This window comes from Natator depressus, chromosome 2, assembly GCF_965152275.1.
Source record: "Natator depressus isolate rNatDep1 chromosome 2, rNatDep2.hap1, whole genome shotgun sequence".
In the NCBI taxonomy this organism is placed as follows: domain Eukaryota; kingdom Metazoa; phylum Chordata; order Testudines; family Cheloniidae; genus Natator; species Natator depressus.
Genome location: NC_134235.1, coordinates 1,496,665 through 1,516,915, shown reverse-complemented (window position 1 = coordinate 1,516,915; position 20,251 = coordinate 1,496,665). Strand labels below are relative to the sequence as shown.

Genomic DNA, 20,251 nt, shown 5'->3' with positions numbered 1-20,251 from the left:
TGGCCCATTAAGGATACTCCACTCTCACCACGGCCATTGAAGAAACTCATCCCGCCCAGCAGGGCTTCCTCAGACAGCAAGGAGCCAATGGCCACCCCCTGTGATTCAGAAGAAGGTGGGGGCAACTGATCTGCTCATGTGACCCTGGACTCCATCTTGGACAAGTAACCCTCCAGGCCCATGGCAGAGGATCGAAAGGACCCTGAGGCATCTGCACTGGGCACTCAGTGTAGCAAGGTGGGGTGTGTCCCTTGCTGGCCTGCCGAGGGAAGAGCAGCCGGTAGCTTTGAGACAACATCCCACAGCGGGCACAGACAAGAGCCCTGACACTGCGCGGGTGGTGGGGATTCACCCCGCACACCTTGGCTAAACCGGAACGGGTCACATGCCTGCACCGCAGCTAAACAATCACACACCGGCCAAAGGGAAGAGGCAACCGGGGAGCAGCTCCCAGCTCCTCTGCAGGGGCAGCAGTTTGCACAAGAACCGCAGGCTGACAAGGGCCTGCCCTGGCCACAGGGGAGAAATGGGGCAGTGGGCACACCAGAATAAAACTGCCCTCCACAGCAGCATGCCCTGGGGAGGGCGGGTGAATGTGTATGTGTGTTCAAATGGCAACCTGCAAGAGTCGTGTGTGGCTGAGTCTTTCAGACTAGCCGGTGCCCTTGGGGTAGAGGGTGCCTCTGGGAAGGCATGCTGGGAGTACATGGTAGCTGGGGCTGGCCCTGCCCGGCCTGCGGCCACAGAGGGCTGGTCTCGGGCACGGCTAGGAGATGAGGGTCGGAGAGCGGTGGTATAAAGGTCATTGGCTCTTGTGCTGTGTTGATCTTAAATGAAGCTCTGGGGCATCAGGCCTTTTGCTGAATGTTTAATGGGCTCGCTGCGGCACACGGCAGGCCAACCTCGGCTCACCAGATGAACATGGGCTTGCCGTCGTCCTTGGCCAGCTGGGCAAGGCACTCGAGCAGTATGAGGGCGTTGCTCCGGATGGGGTCAGGCACCGTCTCCGTCACCACCCTGCGCAGGAAGTCCACGTTGTTGTAGGAGCCGCTCTCGGAGGCGGCCAGCTCCGGCCGCTCCCGCAGAATGCCATAGGTGTTCACGATGTACTCGGTGAAACTGGGATGCATGCGGGCGTCGTACCCCACCGCCTTCAGGCGGTTCATGATTTCCAGGTAGCGCCGCGTCATCGCTGTGCACTGCTGCTCGTCCACCTGGTTGGAGATGGTGTTGGTGGAAGCCTGGAAAAAGAGGAGCGGTTTGAGGGGAGGGGTCGGGCACCCCGAGGTCCAGTTAACTGATCTCAGGGGGGCAGAACAGAGGAGACCGGATTCAGCCCAACACAGTCAGCCTGCAGGACTCACTGCCACTGCATGTCGGGGCATCCAAGCCCTTAGCAGGAGTCTGAAATGGGATGAGAGACAGTTACGTAGAGAGTCTGCTGGCCAGAGTCACTGCTAACCCCTGACTCAGAATTCAGACGGGCACGAACCCCTAGGGTAGGAGCCAGGCCTCCTGTGACAGGCTCAGAGGAACTTCCCCTGAGGCAGCTCACCCCACAACCAATACTGCAGGGCTCCTGCACCTTCCTCTGAAGCCGCGGGTGCCGGCTGCTGTCAGAGATGGGAGCCTGGTCGGCTGGGCTGGGGGGCTGGATGGGCCAGGAGCTACCCCTCTGGGGAGCCGGGAGCCGGGGCTGGCTGGGCCAGGAGCTGCCCCGCAGGGGAGCCGGGAGCCAGGAGCCTGGGTGGGCTGGGCTGGGCTCAGGGGCTAGCTGGGCCGGGGGCTGCCTCGCCACAGAGACAGGCTCTGGGGCTGGCAGGGCTGGGGGGCTGCCTCGCTGCAGCAGGGCCTGTGTCCCTGGAGCATGTCCACAGGACGGGAAGGGCTAGTTTGAGGGCTGTGCACATTTCAGCGGGAAGAGCCCTGTCAGCGCCCGTCCCATCCATGCAGCCCAGGGCCTGGGCAGGCTCGTCCTGAGGGAAGGCGGCTCTGGCTGTGAATGCAGTGGCCGTGGCTTCCTGCCCCTTCCCTAGGAGACGCTCTCCAGAGTATCTGTCCCCCTGCCAGACAGATCTGCCTGATGATTGGGAAATCTTCCCCGCGGCTTTGTCTGCCCAGGTGTGGCCCCGTCAGCAGTGTGGGTCATACCCTGGCGCTGACTCCTTTGTGCAGCCATTCATGCCCAAGAAGCTAAGCAGCCCTTGTCTGCGCAGGGCTGTCCTTGCTAGTCCCACCTCTCCCCACCTGCAGACTGTGGCAGGGTGAAGCTTTCTATCCCAGGGGACTGGGCATGGGGCCGGGCACTTTGCCTCTAGGGCCCTGTTGAACCCCCGCTGACTCTGCTGTGACCCAAAGCCCTGACCCTCCAAGGGGCCCTGCGTGAGACAGGCTGGTGGATTCTCAGCCCCTTTTCTAGTGGCCAGGCATCCACCTGGCTGCACCCCGTCGCGATCCATCGGGGAGTGCATAATGTGCCCCTCTCTGGGGCCTCCAAGCTGCCCCAGGCTGCCTGTCCCGCAGAGCAAGGGCTGGACGGCTCCCCTCAGGGCAGGGTGCTGTGGGGAGCTTACCCTGCCCTGCCAGGCTGCTCTGGGACTGATGAGATGATCCAGCCACCCAGGCTGGCGTTCGCCAGCAGACTGGAAATGGCCCAGGGTAGGTAATGATCCCCTCCCCCTAGCAATTGGGGCACAGAAAAGGGGGGGCCCGTTGGCTTCAGCTCTAGCAGAAAGCACCTTGTTGTCCCTGCCCTTAGCCACCCCATGGCGTAGCCCTGCCCACAGGCCAGCTTTAGCAGTGTGCCATCCACAGAGGGGGCGCGGCGGCCGCAGAGCCAGGCTTGCCCACCCCTCAGCAGCTCTCCTACCTGGATGATCTTCTCAGGGATGTTGTTGACGGTGAAGCCGTAGAGCCGCACGCGCTCGGGGAAGATGCTGGAGAGGATCCTGCGATCCAGCTGGAAGGCGATTTCTCCCACGATGCGCTCCCAGGTCAGCTGGTTGTGATCTGCAAGGCCCCAGGGAAGCCAGTCAGTGAGTCGCCCACTCTGGCCCCGGCCACCCCAGCGTGCCAGCAATAGGAATCAGCTGGATGGTGACCCTCAGTGGCAGGCACGAGTCTGTGCAAACAAGCCATGTTTCTATGGCAATGCCCCCTGGCTCCCTCTCCCTGTGTGCACACTGACCCCTCCCCAGCTGTGGCTGGCCAGTGACTTCCCTATGGATGCTGCAGGCGGGCCAGCCCTCTGGGTAAAATCCGTTCCTCTCACCTGCCCGCACAGTCTGTCTGTCAGCGGGACACGCCTGGCATCCACCCTAACCCCCCTGGCTCCTGAGGAGAGCCCCGTTCGGGGTGACTGCCTCACTGCTGCCGGAGCCCCAAGTCTGGGGCAGATGTGCCCCTCGTGCTGGCACGTGCACGTCCACACCGGCATTCCCACGGGAGCCGAGTCCAGCAGCAAAGGGAGAGCGGGATTCCCGCTCCATTAGTTGTATTAGGAATATGTTAATTACCAACTGCAAATGGAAACCCAACACGTTTTGTGGGTGCAGTTTGGCTAATACAAGTATGCAAGTAACAAAACAATCTTAGTATTTCACCTAGGGGGTGTAACCCTCACTTCTTTCCTTACCACCTCCCGCTTACAGGTGGTGGGGGGCGGGGTAGTAAGCAACCAGCCTTTGCTTTACCTTGTACGTGCACATTAGACGTAGCCTAATGGAACTACAAGGAAGCAGAATTCAGTGTTTTACAGGATTTTAATTTTAATATTATCCTGTCAGAACCAGAAGCAATTCACTTTGCCCACTTCCCCTTTCTCCCAAATGCTGAGAGAAACTGAGCCATTCTCCCCGCTGGTCATTCAGAGCAACACGAGGGAATGCGAAACACACGGGCTTAGCCAAGCGCTGGCCCTAACAGGGGTCAACCTATCCCAGCAATGCCCACCTCAGTACAGGGCTTCTGGCCTTGGCCTTTGCAAAACAAACCACAGGGTGCTAAGCCAACATAGTCGCTCTGAACCTGAGCTCCATCCCCAACCCCTCAACCCGTCAGCTGGCTTCAACGGTCAACCATGCTTTTCTGGAAACCGGGTCCTCCCTGGGCTCCCATGCCACAGTCCTCCCCTGGTCCTCTTCCTGCATCTCTAATGCTCCTTCAGCGTGTCCGTCACCGGATTGGAGCCCAGTGAGCTAGTTTGCCTTTGTTATATTCACTGCTTTGCATTATATTCAGCAGTAACACAAGGAACCTACAGGCCTGTATTCTGTAAGACATTAGCTTCAGCAAGTTAGCATAAACCTTGAGGCCTATGAACTTTGCACAGATTAACAGCCCAACAGAAAATCCCAAGTATTGGGGAGCTGAAAATAGAGTGTTTAAGGGGAAGTTCTGACCACAGAAGTGTCATGGCAATGAACTGAGGTGCCAGAAGGATGGCCACTGGTGAAGATGGGGAAGGTGATGGTGATGAGGAAGCTGATGGCTAACGTTTCAGGTTGTTGTACAGGAGAGGTATATGGATGTGCAGATGGACGTTCTGTAATATCTCTATCTGCCTTACTGAGTTGGGGTGTTTGGGACGGTGCTAAATGTATTAATAAACTATATTTGTAAATATAAAAGAATTCCTATAGTGTGAGTGTTGCAACTGTGCCCTATTCTATCCGACTATATAACAATTTAAATAATACTGTGCCTGATCTTGGGACAAGAACCTCTCAATCCTCAAAATAATAACTGGGGATTCTTAAGTAATCAGTATAATTAATATATAATCTAAAGATCAGGCTAGAGATTGGCACCCCAGATGGGACCCTGAGAGGCGCACAGGGGCAACCTCCCTACCCAAGATAGGAAACTCTAAGTAAAAGTCTAAGTTGAAATTCAGCTGATCTCTCAGTCAGAATTTGATGCCGATCAGAAACACTGCAACTCATCAGGGACTTCCTCTTTCCCTCAACTGTTTCCATTCTGTTTCTTTGCCTCTAGGACACTACTTCTACTTTTCTTAACTGATTAATTCTGCAACAGAGGGAGGAATATGTCCTCCAGGGGGAAACAGTAGACATCTACACAAATATGCACCTCACACAAAGGAGCACTCAGGGTCTTGACCATCAGACTAACTTGGCACCATAAGGTCTCCATGGATATTGTAACTGTGTAAGGACCCCTCATTGCAAGCCGAGGGCATCCTCATTGAGTATTACTGACTAGTCATTTGGGTTTAGAATCTTTATACATGTGTTAAGGGGGCTTTGTAAGTTGAATTGTGGTCATATTAAGGTACCAGAAGTTTAAAATGGCAGTTGCATTGGGCCCAAAGAGTCACACCTTGTGGTGGTGGGAGAGCTGATTGATTTATGTTTTAATTGCCGCCAAGAGGCAGCAGTAACTCAGAACTTGTACAGTTCCCGCTACCTTATTTCAGTCTCCAGAGCCGTCTATCGTCAGGCTGCCCCGTGCTGCTCAGGGCTGTCCCTAGCTATTCTGGGGCCCTACGCAGCACTCACCGGCGGCACGGCTGGGGCCGGGTCGCTGCACTTCCTGCTGCCGGTGAGTGTAGGACCGGCCCGGCTGCAGAGCTCAGGGAAGTGGGGGCGGAGCTAGGGTGGGGCAGGGGAGGAGCAAGGGTGGGGACCCTGGGGAAGAGCCAGAGCAGGGGCTGGAGCAGCACGCAGCTGCGCAGGGCACCAGAAAATTGCCCCAAATTTCCTGGTGCCCTAGGCAGCTACGTACTTTGCGTATGGGTAAGGACGACCCTGGTGCTGCTCGATAGATCCCGATTGGGTAATAACCTCTTGATCAGCTAAGAGCACATTAGCCATTGAGGGAAGAGAGAGGGAGCAGACCCCTCCACCTCTCTGCTGTTTCTTGGGACTTGTTTAAGTAATTGTTGAAACTGGTTAAGGGGTTAATTATTTATGGAAGGGTGCCTCTATATATGTATGGTGTTACATGCTTATTGTGTAGTGTTAGAAATTAGATATTAGGCTAGCTAATAACATTTAATTGAGCTCATGTGAAGTAAGAGTTGGAGGTAAGTGGAGTCGAATCAACTGAGAATTCCGGCTGTAATCGACCAAAACATAGCATACCTAGATGTTAAAGATCATGGAGAAGGTTTCATATGAATGCAACATAGCCAGGCTATTTTAATCACCCTAGTCAGTCAGGTTTGATCATATGATCATGTTTAATGTAACGTTTAATATGTGGTATGATGTAGTCAGGGAAAGTACAGAAAACTGTACATACAAGTATCAGAGACAGCTACAGCCAGCCAAGTGCTCTCTGACTGCCCTCATCTTAAAGAGGCTCCCTCAACGCCCCCGTCAGCGCCTGTCTGAAGGTGTTCTAGCTCTGGCTGTGAGCCGGCGCCCACAGGAGGCGCGGAGCTGGGTGATCGGGGGAAAGAGAGAATACTCTTTCCGTTTGTTCCCTTTGTGCATTAGCCACTTGGGCCTGAGGCGAAGCCAGTCAAACTCAAGGAGAGTCACAGCCAGAGGGAGCGGTTCCTGCTTGTAGGCTGTGGCTTTCCCGGGCCGTGCGGGGGCTGCTGTGTGCAGCCAGATCTCCTGGGTTTGTCAGGAGACTGGGTGAAAGCCCCAGCTCTGGGCACAGGGGTCGGGGAGAATCCTAGCTGCCCCTTTTCTTTGAAGTCACTTTCCAGCCCTCGTAGGTGCAGAGACAATCTGGAAAAGGTGCCCCACAGTGCAGACACCAGAGGGCAAAGAAACCAACCCTGGACTTTTCAAAGAGTCTCCTGAGTATAGGCCCAGACTCCTGCATTTGGAAGGGCTGGGCTGCCACCGCTGCCACCACACAGTCATGGGGGAAGGGCAGGTTTAGCAAGGACCATATGGACAAAAAGCCACCAAAACCAGCAGGATGGTGCAGGACCAGGCCCTGGTGTGACTTTGAAAGAGTCCAGGTTACAAATCGGTAGTGTTCCTTTAATACTGAAGGGCAGCTGGAGGTGACAATGTGCCAGCATACAGTGGGCAGCCTTGCCATGTGGGCAGCCTGCATTGCATGGTGGGACTAGTAGTCTGGTGGGCCCCGGACCCCATCTCCACTTGCAGTGGGCAGCACCACAATCTGTAGGCACCAGTCCCAGCAAAGTCACAGGACTCTTGGTTGGTAGGTGCAGCATCTGGGTGCAGTGGGGACTGGCTGGGGACCAGCTGGAGCCTGTGGGGTGGCTGGCCAGCTGGTGGCAGGGGTGCAGGAAAGTATTGGCTGGCATCCATGCACATACTCTTGGAAGAGCACCGGGCTCTGGCCACAGCTCTGAGACACGGCACCGGGGCCGTTCTCAGCCGGAGCCCTGGGACGAAGGCAGAGATCCCAGCCAGGCCGCCTCGTTCCCATTTGCCTGGTTCCCACGGAGCCACCCGTGGGTTCCCCAGCCCGTGCCATGCCCTCCCGGGGCTCTTGGTGTGACCATGACTCGCGGGGGCTTACCATGCTGCTTGTTTCCAGCGGGCCGCACAGTAGCTGCCACTTACCTTTGGCCAGGCTGGGCTTGGAAGTGGCCCCTTGTGTCTGGGGCCTGTCAGTGGCTCGGAAGACCTTGCGCGTCATCTCCTTGGGCCTGACGTCCGGCGGGCGCTGGGGATCCGCTGGGGTTGGGGGCAGATGGAAGCTGACGGGGGCGGCCCTGCTGGTTGGGGAGGAGGCACTCTGCAGGAGCAAGGGCATGTCGTCGGTGAAGACCGTGTCGCTGAGGTTGGAGTCCCATGGCGAGACGTTGTGGGGGATGCTGTCTGTGGAGGCTGCAGGGGACCAAGAGCCCGCGGTGAATGTCCCCACAGCACCAAGCCAGCCCCAGCCCTGACGGGGAGTGCGGGCCATGCAGCCAAAGCAAACCACCCCGGCGCTTGGCTGCCTTGGGCATGCTTGTCCTTCCATCCCGGGCACTGCTGCTATGGACACCTGCCCAGGCCCTGCCCCAGGGCCCTGCCCTGGCACCGGCTCCCCACCACCAGCACCAGATCGGGGGTTGCAGTGGGATGGGTGCACCGAAAAGGCCTGGCCCAGCCCGCCTGCACTACAGCCCAGCAGGACGACAGAGAAGAGGCCTGGAGCTGGGAGGTGCTGGGCCCAGCTGCGCCTGGGGCCTCCCTCTGACAGCTGGCACCTCAGTGCCACAGAGCCACTGGCAAACCCAGGGCAGCTCAGAGAACAGCCACCGGCCACAAGGAGAGGGCTGGGGAGCCAGCACCAGGCCGGGGATGGGGGGAGAGGAGCGGGCTAAATCCAGCTGCTTGGCCAAGAGACAGCTCTGGTGAGAGGGGTATTCAGAACTGGGGTGGGGGTCACTGAGAGTGCAGGCCCAGTGTGGGGTATTCAAAGCCATAGGGTTGCCAGGTATCCAGTTTTCGGCTGGAATGTCTGGTCGAAGAGGGACCTGGCGGCTCTGGTCAGCACCACTGACTGGGCCGTTAAAAGTCTGGTCGGTGGCGCAGCAGGGCTAAGGCAGGCTCTCTGCCTGGCTTTTCGCAGTTCCTGGAAGCGGCTGGCATGTCCGTCTCCTAGGCACAGGGGCATCCATGGGGGCTCCGCATGCTGCCCTCGCCCCAAGTGCCAGCTCCGCAGCTCCCATTGGCCGGGAATCGCAGCCAATGGGAGCTGCGGGGACGGCGCCTACGGGCCGAGGCACCGCACACCGTGCAGAGCTGCCCAGCCGCATCTCCACCTAGGGGCTGAGGAATGTCGCCACTTCCAGGGAGCCCCCTGAGGCAAGCGCTGCTCGGAGCCCACACCCCCCTCCACACCCCAACCCCCTGCCCTAACCTGGAGCCCCTTCCATCACCCAAACTCCCTCCTGGAGCCTGCACCCCACACCCCCTCCCAACCATTGAACCAGCCCTGAGCCCCCTCCCACACCCTGAACTCCTCATTTCTCGCCCCACCCTGGAAACCACAGCCCCAGCCCAGAGCCCTCACCCCTTCCCACACCCCAACCCCCTGCCTCAGCCCGGAGACCCCTTCAACACGCAGAACCCCTCAGCTCCACCCCCCCAGCCCGAAGGCCCTTCCTGCACCCCAAACCCCTCATCCTTGGCCCCACCCCAGAGTCTGCACCCCAACCCCCTGTCCAGAGCCCGTTCCCACAGCCTGAACCCCTAATTTCTGGCCTCACCCTGGAGCCCGTACCCCTAGCTGGAGTCCTCACCCACTCCTGCATCCCAACCCCCCGCCCCAGCCCCGTGAAAATGAGCGAGTGAGCGAGGTGGGGGAGAGCGAGCGACAGAGGGGGGGGGGACGGAGTGAGTGGGAGGTGGGACCTAGGAGAAGGGGCGGGGCACGGGCTCGGGGAGGGGGCCGGGCCGAACAGGGGGGTTTGGTTTTGTGCACTTAGAAAGTTGGCAACCCTAGCCATGGGTGGGGGAGGGGGGGTCGCCGAGGGTGCAGACTCGTGGGGTATTCAGAGCCATGGGGGGGGGTCACTGAAAGTGTAGTCCCTGGGGGGGGTTTTCAGAGACATGGTGTGTGTGTGTGTGTGGGTGGGGGTGTGCAGGCCCAGTTGGGGTATTCAGAGCCATGGGGGGGGTCGCCGAGGGTGCAGACTCGTGGGGTATTCAGAGCCATGGGGGGGGGTCACTGAAAGTGTAGTCCCTGGGGGGGGGTTTTCAGAGACATGGTGTGTGTGTGGGGGGGGGTGTGCAGGCCCAGTTGGGGTATTCAGAGCCATGGGGGGGGTCGCCGAGGGTGCAGACTCGTGGGGTATTCAGAGCCATGGGGGGTCACTGAAAGTGTAGTCCCTGGGGGGGGTTTTCAGAGACATGGTGTGTGTGTGTGTGGGGGGGTGTGCAGGCCCAGTTGGGGTATTCAGAGCCATGGGGGGGTCGCCGAGGGTGCAGACTCGTGGGGTATTCAGAGCCATGGGGGGGTCACTGAAAGTGTAGTCCCTGGGGGGGGTTTTCAGAGACATGGTGTGTGTGTGGGGGGGGGGGGGGTGTGCAGGCCCAGTTGGGGTATTCAGAGCCATGGGGGGGGTCACTGAGGGTGCAGACTTGTCGGGTATTCAGAGCCATGGGGCGAGGAGGAATGGGGTGAGAGGAAGGGCCGTTCAGGGTGACTGTCAGGAGAAAGCTGCTGGGAGTGAAGTGGGTTGAGGTTGGGCTCTGTGTCCTGGGTTGGGTGGAACCCCCCGGACCCCTCCTCCCCTGGCCCCCTGGGGGAAGTCAGCACTGACTGGACAGAGCCCTGAAGAGCCACCCAGTGGTCGGGCCCTTAGGGGGTGGGGTCCGGCACGACGGGGGCTCCAAGGAACTGCACCAGCCCCACAGACACACGTATCCCCCACACGAACACCCGCACATACACATGTCCCTCCCACAAACACACGTACCCCCACATACACATGTACCCTCACTAACGCCGCCACTAACACAGGTACCCCTACAAACACCCCCACAAACACACAGAATCCTAGAATGTCAGGGCTGGAAGGGCCCTCAGGAGGTATCTAGACCAACCCCCTGCTCAAAGCAGGACCAATCCCCAACTAAACTATCCCAGCCAGGGCTTTGTCAAGCCTGACCTTAAAAACCTCTAAGGAAGGAGATTCCATCACCTCCCTAGGTAACGCATTCCAGTGCTTCACCACCCTCCTAGTGAAAAAGTTTTTCCTGATATCCAACCTAAACCTCCCCCACTGCAACTTGAGACCATTACTCCTCGTTCTGTCATCTGCTATCACTGAGAACAGTCTAGAGCCATCCTCTTTGGAACCCCCTTTCAGGTAGCTGAAAGCAGCTATCAAATCCCCCCTCATTCTTCTCTTCTGCAGACTAAACAATCCCAGTTCCCTCAGCCTCTCCTTGTAAGTCATGTGTTCCAGACCCCTCATCATTTTTGTTGCCCTCCGCTGGACGTTTTTCAATTTTTCCACATCCTTCTTGTAGTGTGGGGCCCAAAACTGGACACAGTACTCCAATGTCGAATAGAGGGGAACGATCACGTCCCTCGATCTGCTCGCTATGCCCCTACTTATACATCCCAAAATGCCATTGGCCTTCTTGGCAACAAGGGCACACTGTTGACTCATATCCAGCTTCTCGTCCACTGTCACCCCTAGGTCCTTTTCCGCAGAACTGCTGCCTAGCCATTCGGTCCCTAGTCTGTAGCAGTGCATGGGATTCTTCCGTCCTAAGTGCAGGACTCTACACTTGTCCTTGTTGAACCTCATCTGATTTACCCCCCACGAACACCCCCTCATACACACGTACACCCCCCCACAAACACCCTACATGCACATGTACCCCTCCACATGAACATATACACACAAACACCCCCACAGACACATGGACCCCTCATAAGTCACCCACAGACACATGTTCCCCCCCCGCCCCCCACGGCACAGCGCTGTTACCTTTGAAGTTGACGCTGGAGGGCAGCCGGGTGTGCATGTACTTTTTGCTGGAGTCGGTGGAGCTCCGGTAGGAGGACTCGGGGGTTCGGGCCCTGGCCTCGGACACCTGGCCCTCGGAGATCTGGCTGGAGTGCTTTGACAGGGACGTCTTGCTGACCCGGGAGGACGATCTGGAGCCTGAGCCAAACAGGTTGCTGGCTACCGGCCCCTCCTCAATGGTGTCGTCCCATAACATGGAGTTGCTCTGGCGATAGAGTGGGGACCCGGATGCGGGGCCTGCTAGGGTGGAGATGGGTCTCCTGCTGATGCCTGTCACCCCTGGGCACGCGATGGCCTAGCCTCGTTCCCACAGGGGCCTGGAGCCAGGCCGGGCGCACCTGCCCCTCAGCCTGCGAGTGGGTGGGTGCCAGGCTCCCTCCTCCGAGCAGGGCCCGTCCCTGCCTGCCAGACACCACCTCACCTCCTAGTGTACCCTGCCCTCCCAGGTCCCTGTGTGCGGGATGCAAAAGGGTGCTGGGGGGGTACCCTGTGTTTTCTTCATAGCAGGTCCCCTTCACAGGGTTTGGGCAGAGACGAGGCCCCGTCCAGGCACCTGCAGCCCTCTGCCGCTCTTCAGTCAAAGCCGACCCTTTGGGGCAGAGCTTTGCAGAGACAATCTAGCCAGCTGTGGGTTTGTACTAGCAGGGCCTGGCGCCTGTGCTGGGACGGGGTCTCTGGGCTTGGTTGGTCTGGCGAGCGCCCTGGGCAGGGACCACATCTGAACAGCACTGCTGCCCAGAGAACAGGGGCTGCCCCAGGGCACAGCGCAGGGCTGCATATGGGCCGTATAGAGGAGGAATGCCCTCTGCCCAGAGAACGGAGGGCTGCCCCAGGGCACAGCGCAGGGCTGCATATGGGCCATATAGAGGAGGAATGCCCTCTGCCTAGAGAACAGGGGCTGCCCCAGGGCACAGCACAGGGCTGCATACAGGCTGTATAAAGGAGGAATGCCCTCTGCCCAGAGAACAGGGGCTGCCCCAGGGCACAGCACAGGGCTGCATACAGGCTGTATAAAGGAGGAATGCCCTCTGCCCAGAGAACGGGGGGCTGCCCCAGGGCACAGCACAGGGCTGCATACAGGCTGTATAAAGGAGGAATGCCCTCTGCCCAGAGAACGGGGGGCTGCCCCAGGGCACAGCGCAGGGCTGCATACAGGCTGTATAAAGGAGGAATGCCCTCTGCACAGCTCAGGGCCCAACCACCAGCAGGTCGCTGGAGAAAATGGTCTCCCAGCTAGTGAGGAAGCATGTGGGGCCGCAAGTGCCCCTAGAGAGGACCTGGGTGCCCCACTTCAAAGCACACTGGGGTCTCCTCAGGACAGTCCACCAAGCTCAGCTCCTGCGACCATGCTGGAGAACCCCAGCTGCCTAGCCCCCGCCATGGCGCTGTCCCCAAGCCCCCCTGACCTGGGCTGAGGACACTACTTTGCCCTCGCTCGGTGGACCTGGTGGAGGTGAGCGAGGACAGCGGTGTATCGCTGCTCAGTGCCTGGTTCCGCAGGACGTTTTTCAGCTCCTGGTTCTCTTTGATCAAGTCCACCAGCTTCCTGAGCTCCTCATTCTCCGTGATCAGTGCCTGGATCTCCCTTCTCAGCTGCTCGTAGCAGCTGGTCACGGCCACCCCCGGAGGCAAGGAGCCTGCGCCTGCCAGTGACGCCATGGGGAAAGGGCGTTCAGCGGCTTAGGTGGGCTGGGAGCTGGCCATGCGCCCCCCTCTGGCCTCCACTGCTGGGACGGGTGGCTGCCCCGTGGTGATGACATGAGCCGGGCACCTGGCAGACATTGTGATGTAAGCTGCCGCTTCAACACCAGAGCCCAGGGGCTCCTTGGGCAGGTCCTGTGCTGACAGGGCGAGGGGGGAAGAGGGTGGCAGGGAGCTAGCGTGAGCCGGGAAGGGGGCTCCGGCCACAGGGCGTCTCCAGCCAGCCAGTAGGAGCCTGGGGCACAGCGCACAGAGGTGCTATCCTGCTCTGCCCCTTCCCTGGCTCCCCGCGCCCCCTCCTGCCCTGTGGTAAACAGGCACCTGCCACTTCCTGGCACCCTCACCAGCATCTTCCAACCCAACCCTCCCTCTGGCTTTGCAGGGGGCAGCAGCGAATGGCCCAGCCAGGGCCCCCCAGCTGGCCTGGCCCCGGAACCTTTGGCCAGTTCCATGGAAGGCGTCACAAAGGGACGCGGGAGTCCCAGGCCCCGGCCGCACCCCCGGGCTCCTCTGCCCCCCAGAATGGAGCCACAGCAGGTGTAAGGGGGCGAGGCTGGCTGCTCTGCCCAGGCGCTTTGCCAGGGCACCATGTCTCACGGCCACAGCCCGTGCCCCTGTGGCCCCTGTGCCCACGGCACAGTGGGCCCCTGCAGCTGGGCCTGCAGGCAGCACACAGTCCTGTGGGAACGGGACCACAGCGTGTGCCCTGGCGGAGACAGCCATGCCCAGGGCCCCGAAGGGGCGTGCTGGGGCTGGGAGGGGGCCCAGACCAGCCCTCCGCCAGTGACAGGTACATGGGGCAGAGCTGGGGTGTTGGACACAGTGAGGCTGTACACAAAGGGGGAGCAGTGGGGACCTGGGCTCGGAAGGGCGGGAGGAACCTGGCCCAGGGACAAGACCAGGGCTCGCCGGACGTTAATGTTGGGCAAGCACCGGCCAGGCCAGGGCCAGGCTCCTTCCAGCAGCGTGGCTGGCCCAGCCAGCAGAGCCCCCGGGGCTAGGCCCCTTTGGCGGGGGGCGATGCAGCACGAGGTTGTTTCAGGGCCAGTCGTACCATTTGTTGTCAGGTACAAGGCAGCGTGGGGCAGGGAGCCTTCAGGCTCCAGGGCGAGGACAGGGCTGCCGGGCTCCACGGCAGCACCGTACGGTCGGCCAGGTGCACTGGGGGCAGGGGGGCCTTCTTCTTCTGAAGGCTGAGGAGCTGGGGCCTGCTGGAGGCTGAGCACTGCGGCCTGCCTCCCCGGCCCCTTCCCCACTAGCTCAGGGCAGCAGCAGGAAACGGGGCTGGGCACGGGCAGACGCAGGCCGGAGCTGGTGCTGCCCGCGCCTCGGTGCGGTCCTGGTTTGCAGCTAGGCCAGGCTCTGAGCCTGCCATCAGCCCGGGGCACATCGCCTAGTGCAGGCAAGACCAACGTTTCCAGCCCTGGGTCTGTAAGCAGGCACCTCAATCCCTATTTAGCCACCTGGACTTTGGAGGGGCCATTGAGCAAACAGCCACGGAGGCCAGGGAAACGGGCACCCCGGCCAGCCAGTCACCCCCGCAGCCCAGGAGGGAGGGGGATGCCCCACCTTTGGGCAGGGAAGCAGAGCGCAGCCCCAGCTCCTGTGCAAAGGGGAGAGGTGGCGGAGTAGGGCTGCCCTTGGCAGAGACGCTGAGCTCTCCCCTGGGGCTGGCGAAGAGAAGGGAGCTGGAGCCAGAGACGGTTCCGCGGCAGCGTAGCTGGCTGATTGCGCTGGCTTGGCCAGGAGGGAGCATCTCTTCGCTCTGCCTCTCTGCGCTGAGCTAAGGGTGGCCGGTGCTGGGCTCCAGCCGCGAACACCCCTGCGCGGTTTGGAAACGCGGCCATCTCTCGCTGCAAACACTGGCTGGGGGCGCGAAGCTCTGTGGGGCGTACACATCTCCACCAGGGTCTGGCGCTGCAATGTAGACACGACCTATGCCGCCAGGGGGCTCTCCCGGGCAGGTGGGGTTGGCGGAAGAATTCTGTGGGTTTCTCACACCCCTGAGAGACGCAGCTCTACCAATGTTAGTCCCTAGTGTAGACCGGGCCTGAGCAGACCTGTCCGAGCTCCCTTCTTCACACAGTCACCTGACACCGCCTGGCTTTTGTCCCCATTGCAGTGGCTGCTGGCCGGGGCTTCCCCGTCCTGGCGCATTCACATCCGGGCGCAGGCCCCTCCAGCATAGGCAGCGCCTCCGTTCAGTCTCTGCTAACGTCACCAGTCCCAACCCAGCCAGCACACGACACCCAGCCCCCTCGACACCCAGCTCCCCCTGGCTCCGGAGACGCCAGCCCCTTCACGCCCTGCAGGGAGCAGTACAGCGGGCGTGGGTGAATTCAGCGGGCAGGACACCAACCCCACACTCGCCATGGCGGCTCTGAACTTTGTCCATTCTGAATCAGCGTCTCCGTTATTTTCCATTGATGGGATGAAGTGGGAATTTGCTGTAATATTTTTATGAATCGTGTGTGTGCCTCAGTTTCCCTCTGTACTTTGCGTTGCTGCCCACTGGAGGGGAAAGGGTTTGGTCTGCTCTGGGGGCAGCGCAGGATAGGAGGTGTGGGTGCCGCCTGTCTGGCCGGGCCGCATTAATACAGTGGTTAAGGAACTGGTTGAAACCGACCCAGATCAACAGAGGTCCACAGGGACAATGGAAGCCCCATGGCCTAAACACTCCCCAGCGGGAAGCTCTGGCTGGTGGGGTATGACCGCAGCATGGCCCTGCCTGGAGAACACAGGACGGGGATGTGATGGGCAGGGGATACAGGGCTGGCTTCGGGAGGAGGCCGGCTGCTGTCTCCTGGGACTGACAAGGAGTCCGAGAGAGACAGAGTCTGGGGTGGAGCCACTCCAGCTTGGCTGGCTGATTGCTCTGGCTCGGCCAGATGGATGATGCTTTAACTTTTACATCTCTGTGCTGAACTAGGGACGGCCCAGGCCATGTCCCAGCTGACTCGTAAACCCTTCGCTGTTTTGCAAACACTGGCTGAGTGCACTAGTCCCTGCAGAGTGTACACGTCTCTCCCAGGGTCTGGCTCAGTGGGACTCGCAGGGCAGAGCTCCTGGCGTGACAAGAGGGCTGGAGCCCAGGGGCTCAGGAAGGTGGCCTGCTCTGGAGGAAGAGTGGGACCCCTTGTGAGTCTGGCACACTGAAGGCTTCCTCCACGGGACTGTTCCAAAGCTGGATCCGTGACAACAGATATCAGGCTAACCAGCCTGTAATTACCTCCTGGATCATCCTACTTGCCCCCTTGAATATTGGTGCAACATTAGCACTCATCCCATCTTCTGGAATCCCCCTGATCGTCCGAGATATATCAGAATTCATATCAGCCGGGCAGAGATCACCTCAGCCAACCCTTAAGGCTCTTGGGGTGCAAGCCATCTGGGCCTGTTAATTTTAAAATGTTTATCCGTAGGCGATGCTGTCTAACCTTCTCTTACTAATGGACTGGAAAGTACTTCGTCATCCTCATATGATAAGAAAGAAGCAGGATGATGTGTTCTTAATACAGAACAGAAATAGTTATCAAACACTGCTATGTTTCCTGTATCATTGTTAACAATTTTACCATCTCCAGAAGCGATGGGCCTCGCCCACTGCTGGGGTTTCTCTTGTTCCTACTATACTTTTAAAACTCCTTCTTATTGCCCTTAGCCCTGCCAGCCATGGTGTTTGCTGGGTGTATTTTGCTTCCTTTATCTGTTTTCAGTGCTTTGTAGCTGATATTATATCGAAGGGACAAAATTTCCAGTACGTTCTTGGATTGTGCTGGGGACAACTTTTTGTCCAGCAAATGGAGGAAGTAAGTGGAGGACAGCCCTTTGAGACTTAATTCTGACCAACGGGGAGGAATTGGTAGCGAATCTGATAGTGGAAGGCAATGTGGATAAAAGTGATCATGAAATGATAGAGTTCCTGATTCCAAGGGAAAGGAAGGAGTGAGGGCAGCAGAATAAGGATGATGGACGCTGATAAATTGGGGAGGGGTCAGAGAAGAGCCACGAGGGTGATTAAAGGGTTAGAAACCTGCCTTAGAGCAAGAAGCTCCGGGAGCTCCGTCTCTTTAGCTTAACAAGGAGCCGGTCCCAGGGCGACTTGGTCCCAAAGTGCCTGCGTGGGGAACAGAGATTTGACAGCGGGCTGCTCAGGCTAGCACAGGAAGGTCGAACATGATCCAACGGCCGGAAGCCGAAGCAGGAAATAAGGCCTAGTTTTTAACAGTGGGAGTAACTAACCACTGGAACAACGTCCCCTGGGTGCTGGGGGAGTCTCCAACACTGGCAGTGTTCAAATCCAGACGGGCTGTTTGTCTCCGTGCTCTGCTTCAGGAGTTCCTGTGGGGCAGGGCTCTGCGCCGTGTGACACGGGGTCAGACCGGATGGGGCCCTTCTGGCCTTGGGATCTACAAAGCTAGGAACTGGAGGCTCCCACGGTGGGAAAAGTTGGCCCGTGGCTGCTGGGCGAGTCAGACCTGGGCTTAGAACCCAGGAGTTCCTGGCTCCCGGCCATAGGCACCCACATTGTGGGTGCTCCGGGGCTGGAGCACCCATGGGGAAAAATCAGTGGGTGCTCTGCACCCACGGGCAGCCAAGCTCCCCGCCCCGCCTCCCCACCTCCTCCTCCGCCTCCTCCCTTGAGCACGCCGCGTGCCCGCTCCTCCACTCACCGCCGCCAAAGAGCTGTGGCCAGCTCCGGGAGGGAGCGGGGAGGAGCGGGAACGTGGCGCGCTCAAGGGAGGAGGTGGGGAGGAGGCGGGGCCGGGCGGGGATTTGGGGAAGGGGTCCAATAGGGGCAGGGAGGGGGTGGAGTTGGGGAGGGGACTTTGGGGAAGGGGTTGGAAAGGGCGGGGAAGGGGGCGGGGCAGGGCTAGTCTGGCTGGGGTTTGGGGACGGCCCACCCCAGGGCTCTCTTGCGGCGTAATCCTGGCTGGTTCTCCAAGCTCCTTGGGGCAGGGGCTGGTCTGGATGGGTGGGGCCTTGTGGGCACATTTCCTGAGCTGCAACAACAGCATGGAGAGCACAGGTTGAGGCTGCAGCTGTCCCAAGCCCAGCAGGGACCCCACAGGGTCTGGGAATACCCTCCCAGCCCTGAGTTTTAGGGGGCTCAGCCCCCCGCATCCCTGCCGTCCCCAAACCTCAGCCAGACTAGCCGGGACCAACAGGCCGAAGCTCCCAGGAGCAGAAAGTGTTGGCGCCGGGAGCATAGGTGCCGACTTCTACTGGCACCGGTGGGTGCTCGACCCCCCTCTGCCCCCAGCCCCGTCCTGACTCCACCCCTGCCCCACTCCCTTACCCCCCTTTTCCAACCCCTTCCCCAAAGGCCCCATGGCCTTGCTCCGACATCCCTGAAGAGCCCGGTCCCCTGACTGTGCTGGGCCCCGTTTTAGGTTCTGGGGAAGAGCAGGGCCCTGGGCACAGCTTCACCCCATCTGGAGCTCTGCAGGCGGTGGGACCTCGCCCCCCTGGGGTGCTGTGCGCAATGTGGCCGCACCCTGTCTGGGGCTCTGCGCTCAAACTTTGCCTTGTCCTTGAACCCTATGCTGCCACCACTAAGCGTGTTAAACAAAGAACAGGGAAAGAGCCCACTTGGAGCCCCAAAATATCCCCAGAAGAGCCCACTTGGAGCCCACAGGGAAAGAGCCCCAAAATATCCCCCCAAGCCCTACACCCCCTTTCCTGGGGAAGGCTTGATAAGAATCCTCACCAACTGGTACAGGTGAACACAGACTCAAACTCTTGGATCTTAAGAACAATGAAAAATCAATCAGGTTCTTAAAGAAGAATTTTAATGAAAGAAAAGGTAAAAGAATCAGCTCTGTGAAATCAGGATGGAAAATACTTTACAGGGTATTCAGATTCAAAACACAGAGGATCCCCCTCTGGGCAAAACCTTAAAGTTACAGAAAACAGGAATAAACCTCCCTCTTAACGCAGGGAAAATTCACATAAAACAAAAGATAAACTAACCCGCCTTGCCTGGCTTACCTATAGTGGTTGCAATATTGGAGACTTGGATTAGGATGCGTTGGGGAAGATGGATTTCTGTCTGGCCTCTCTCAGTCCCAAGAGAGAACAACCACGTGAACAAGGAGCACAAAACAAAACCTTCCCCCCCAAGATTTGAAAGTCTTTTGCCCCCTTATTGGTCCTTTGGGTCAGGTGCCAGCCAGGTTAGCTGAGCTTCTTAACCCTTTACAGGTAACAGGATGTTGCCTCTGGCCAGGAGGGATTTATACACTGTGTACAGAAAGGTGGTTACCCTTCCCTTTATATTTATGACAGCACCTTTGCAGGGAAGGGGCCCAGGCCATCAGTTGCCAGGAGACAGGGTGTCGGCCATTCTCTGCGCAGACACCATCACACTGGCCCCCTAGGGCTCTGCAACAATCACACCCCCTTATCCCCCCCACCTAGATACTTAAGAAATGCATAGGGGAAACTGAGGCACCCACACAGTGTTCAGAGAAAGCATAAAGAACATTCCCATTCGTCACAGGTGGGACCTCGCCCCCCGGGGTGCTGCGGGTAATGTGGCTTCGCCCCGTCTGGGGCTCTGCGGGCAGCAGGGTGGCCAGGCACAGGACACCCCTTCACTCTCGTTTTCTGATTGCAGGGGACTCTCCGCCCGGTGGGAGCTCGTACCCAGGGGACACGCTCCCCTGCAGCGTGGCCCAGGGCAGGCGTCGTCTCCAGCCAGGCCAGTCGCACTGCGGCTGCTGCAGCCGGCGCACCGGCGCTGGGAGGATCGAGCGAGACCCCTGCTGGGCCAAGGCCTGGCCGAGCCTGGCCCATCCCCAGGCCCCCCGGCCACAAGACGAGGCGGCAGCGGACAGCGACGGCGGGGGCGCCAAGGCATGTCCGTGCCAAGCGGCCCTGCCCTGCGGCCTGGGGGCACCGTCACGCTCCGCAGACAGCCTGGACAGCTGCGGGTTCTCCACGGCCACCTCGTCCCTCAGCACCCCCAGCCTCTGCGAGCGCCCAGCCAGAGAGGGGGAGGGGGCTCTGGCCTCTGCCCCAGCCCTGGGGGGCCCAGCCGAGGAGACTATCAGCTCCATGCTGGGCTGCTGCGCCATCAGCCCCAGGGCAGTAGCCCTGCCCCTCGGCATCGACCGGTCG

The 20,251-nt window shown here is 59.4% G+C and overlaps 1 protein-coding gene across 1 annotated transcript; it reads right to left on the bottom strand.

Moving 5' to 3' along the window:
- Window positions 1-535: 535 nt before the first annotated feature.
- SPATC1 (spermatogenesis and centriole associated 1) lies at window positions 536-13,087 on the bottom strand. The gene is made up of 5 exons (XM_074946705.1): window positions 12,835-13,087; window positions 11,390-11,707; window positions 7,518-7,784; window positions 2,870-3,009; window positions 536-1,241 (listed from the first exon to the last, which is right to left on the bottom strand). Exons 1-5 carry the CDS (start codon window positions 13,085-13,087, stop codon window positions 909-911), a joined length of 1,311 nt encoding a protein of 436 aa, XP_074802806.1. The 3' UTR covers window positions 536-908.
- Window positions 13,088-20,251: the final 7,164 nt, after the last annotated feature.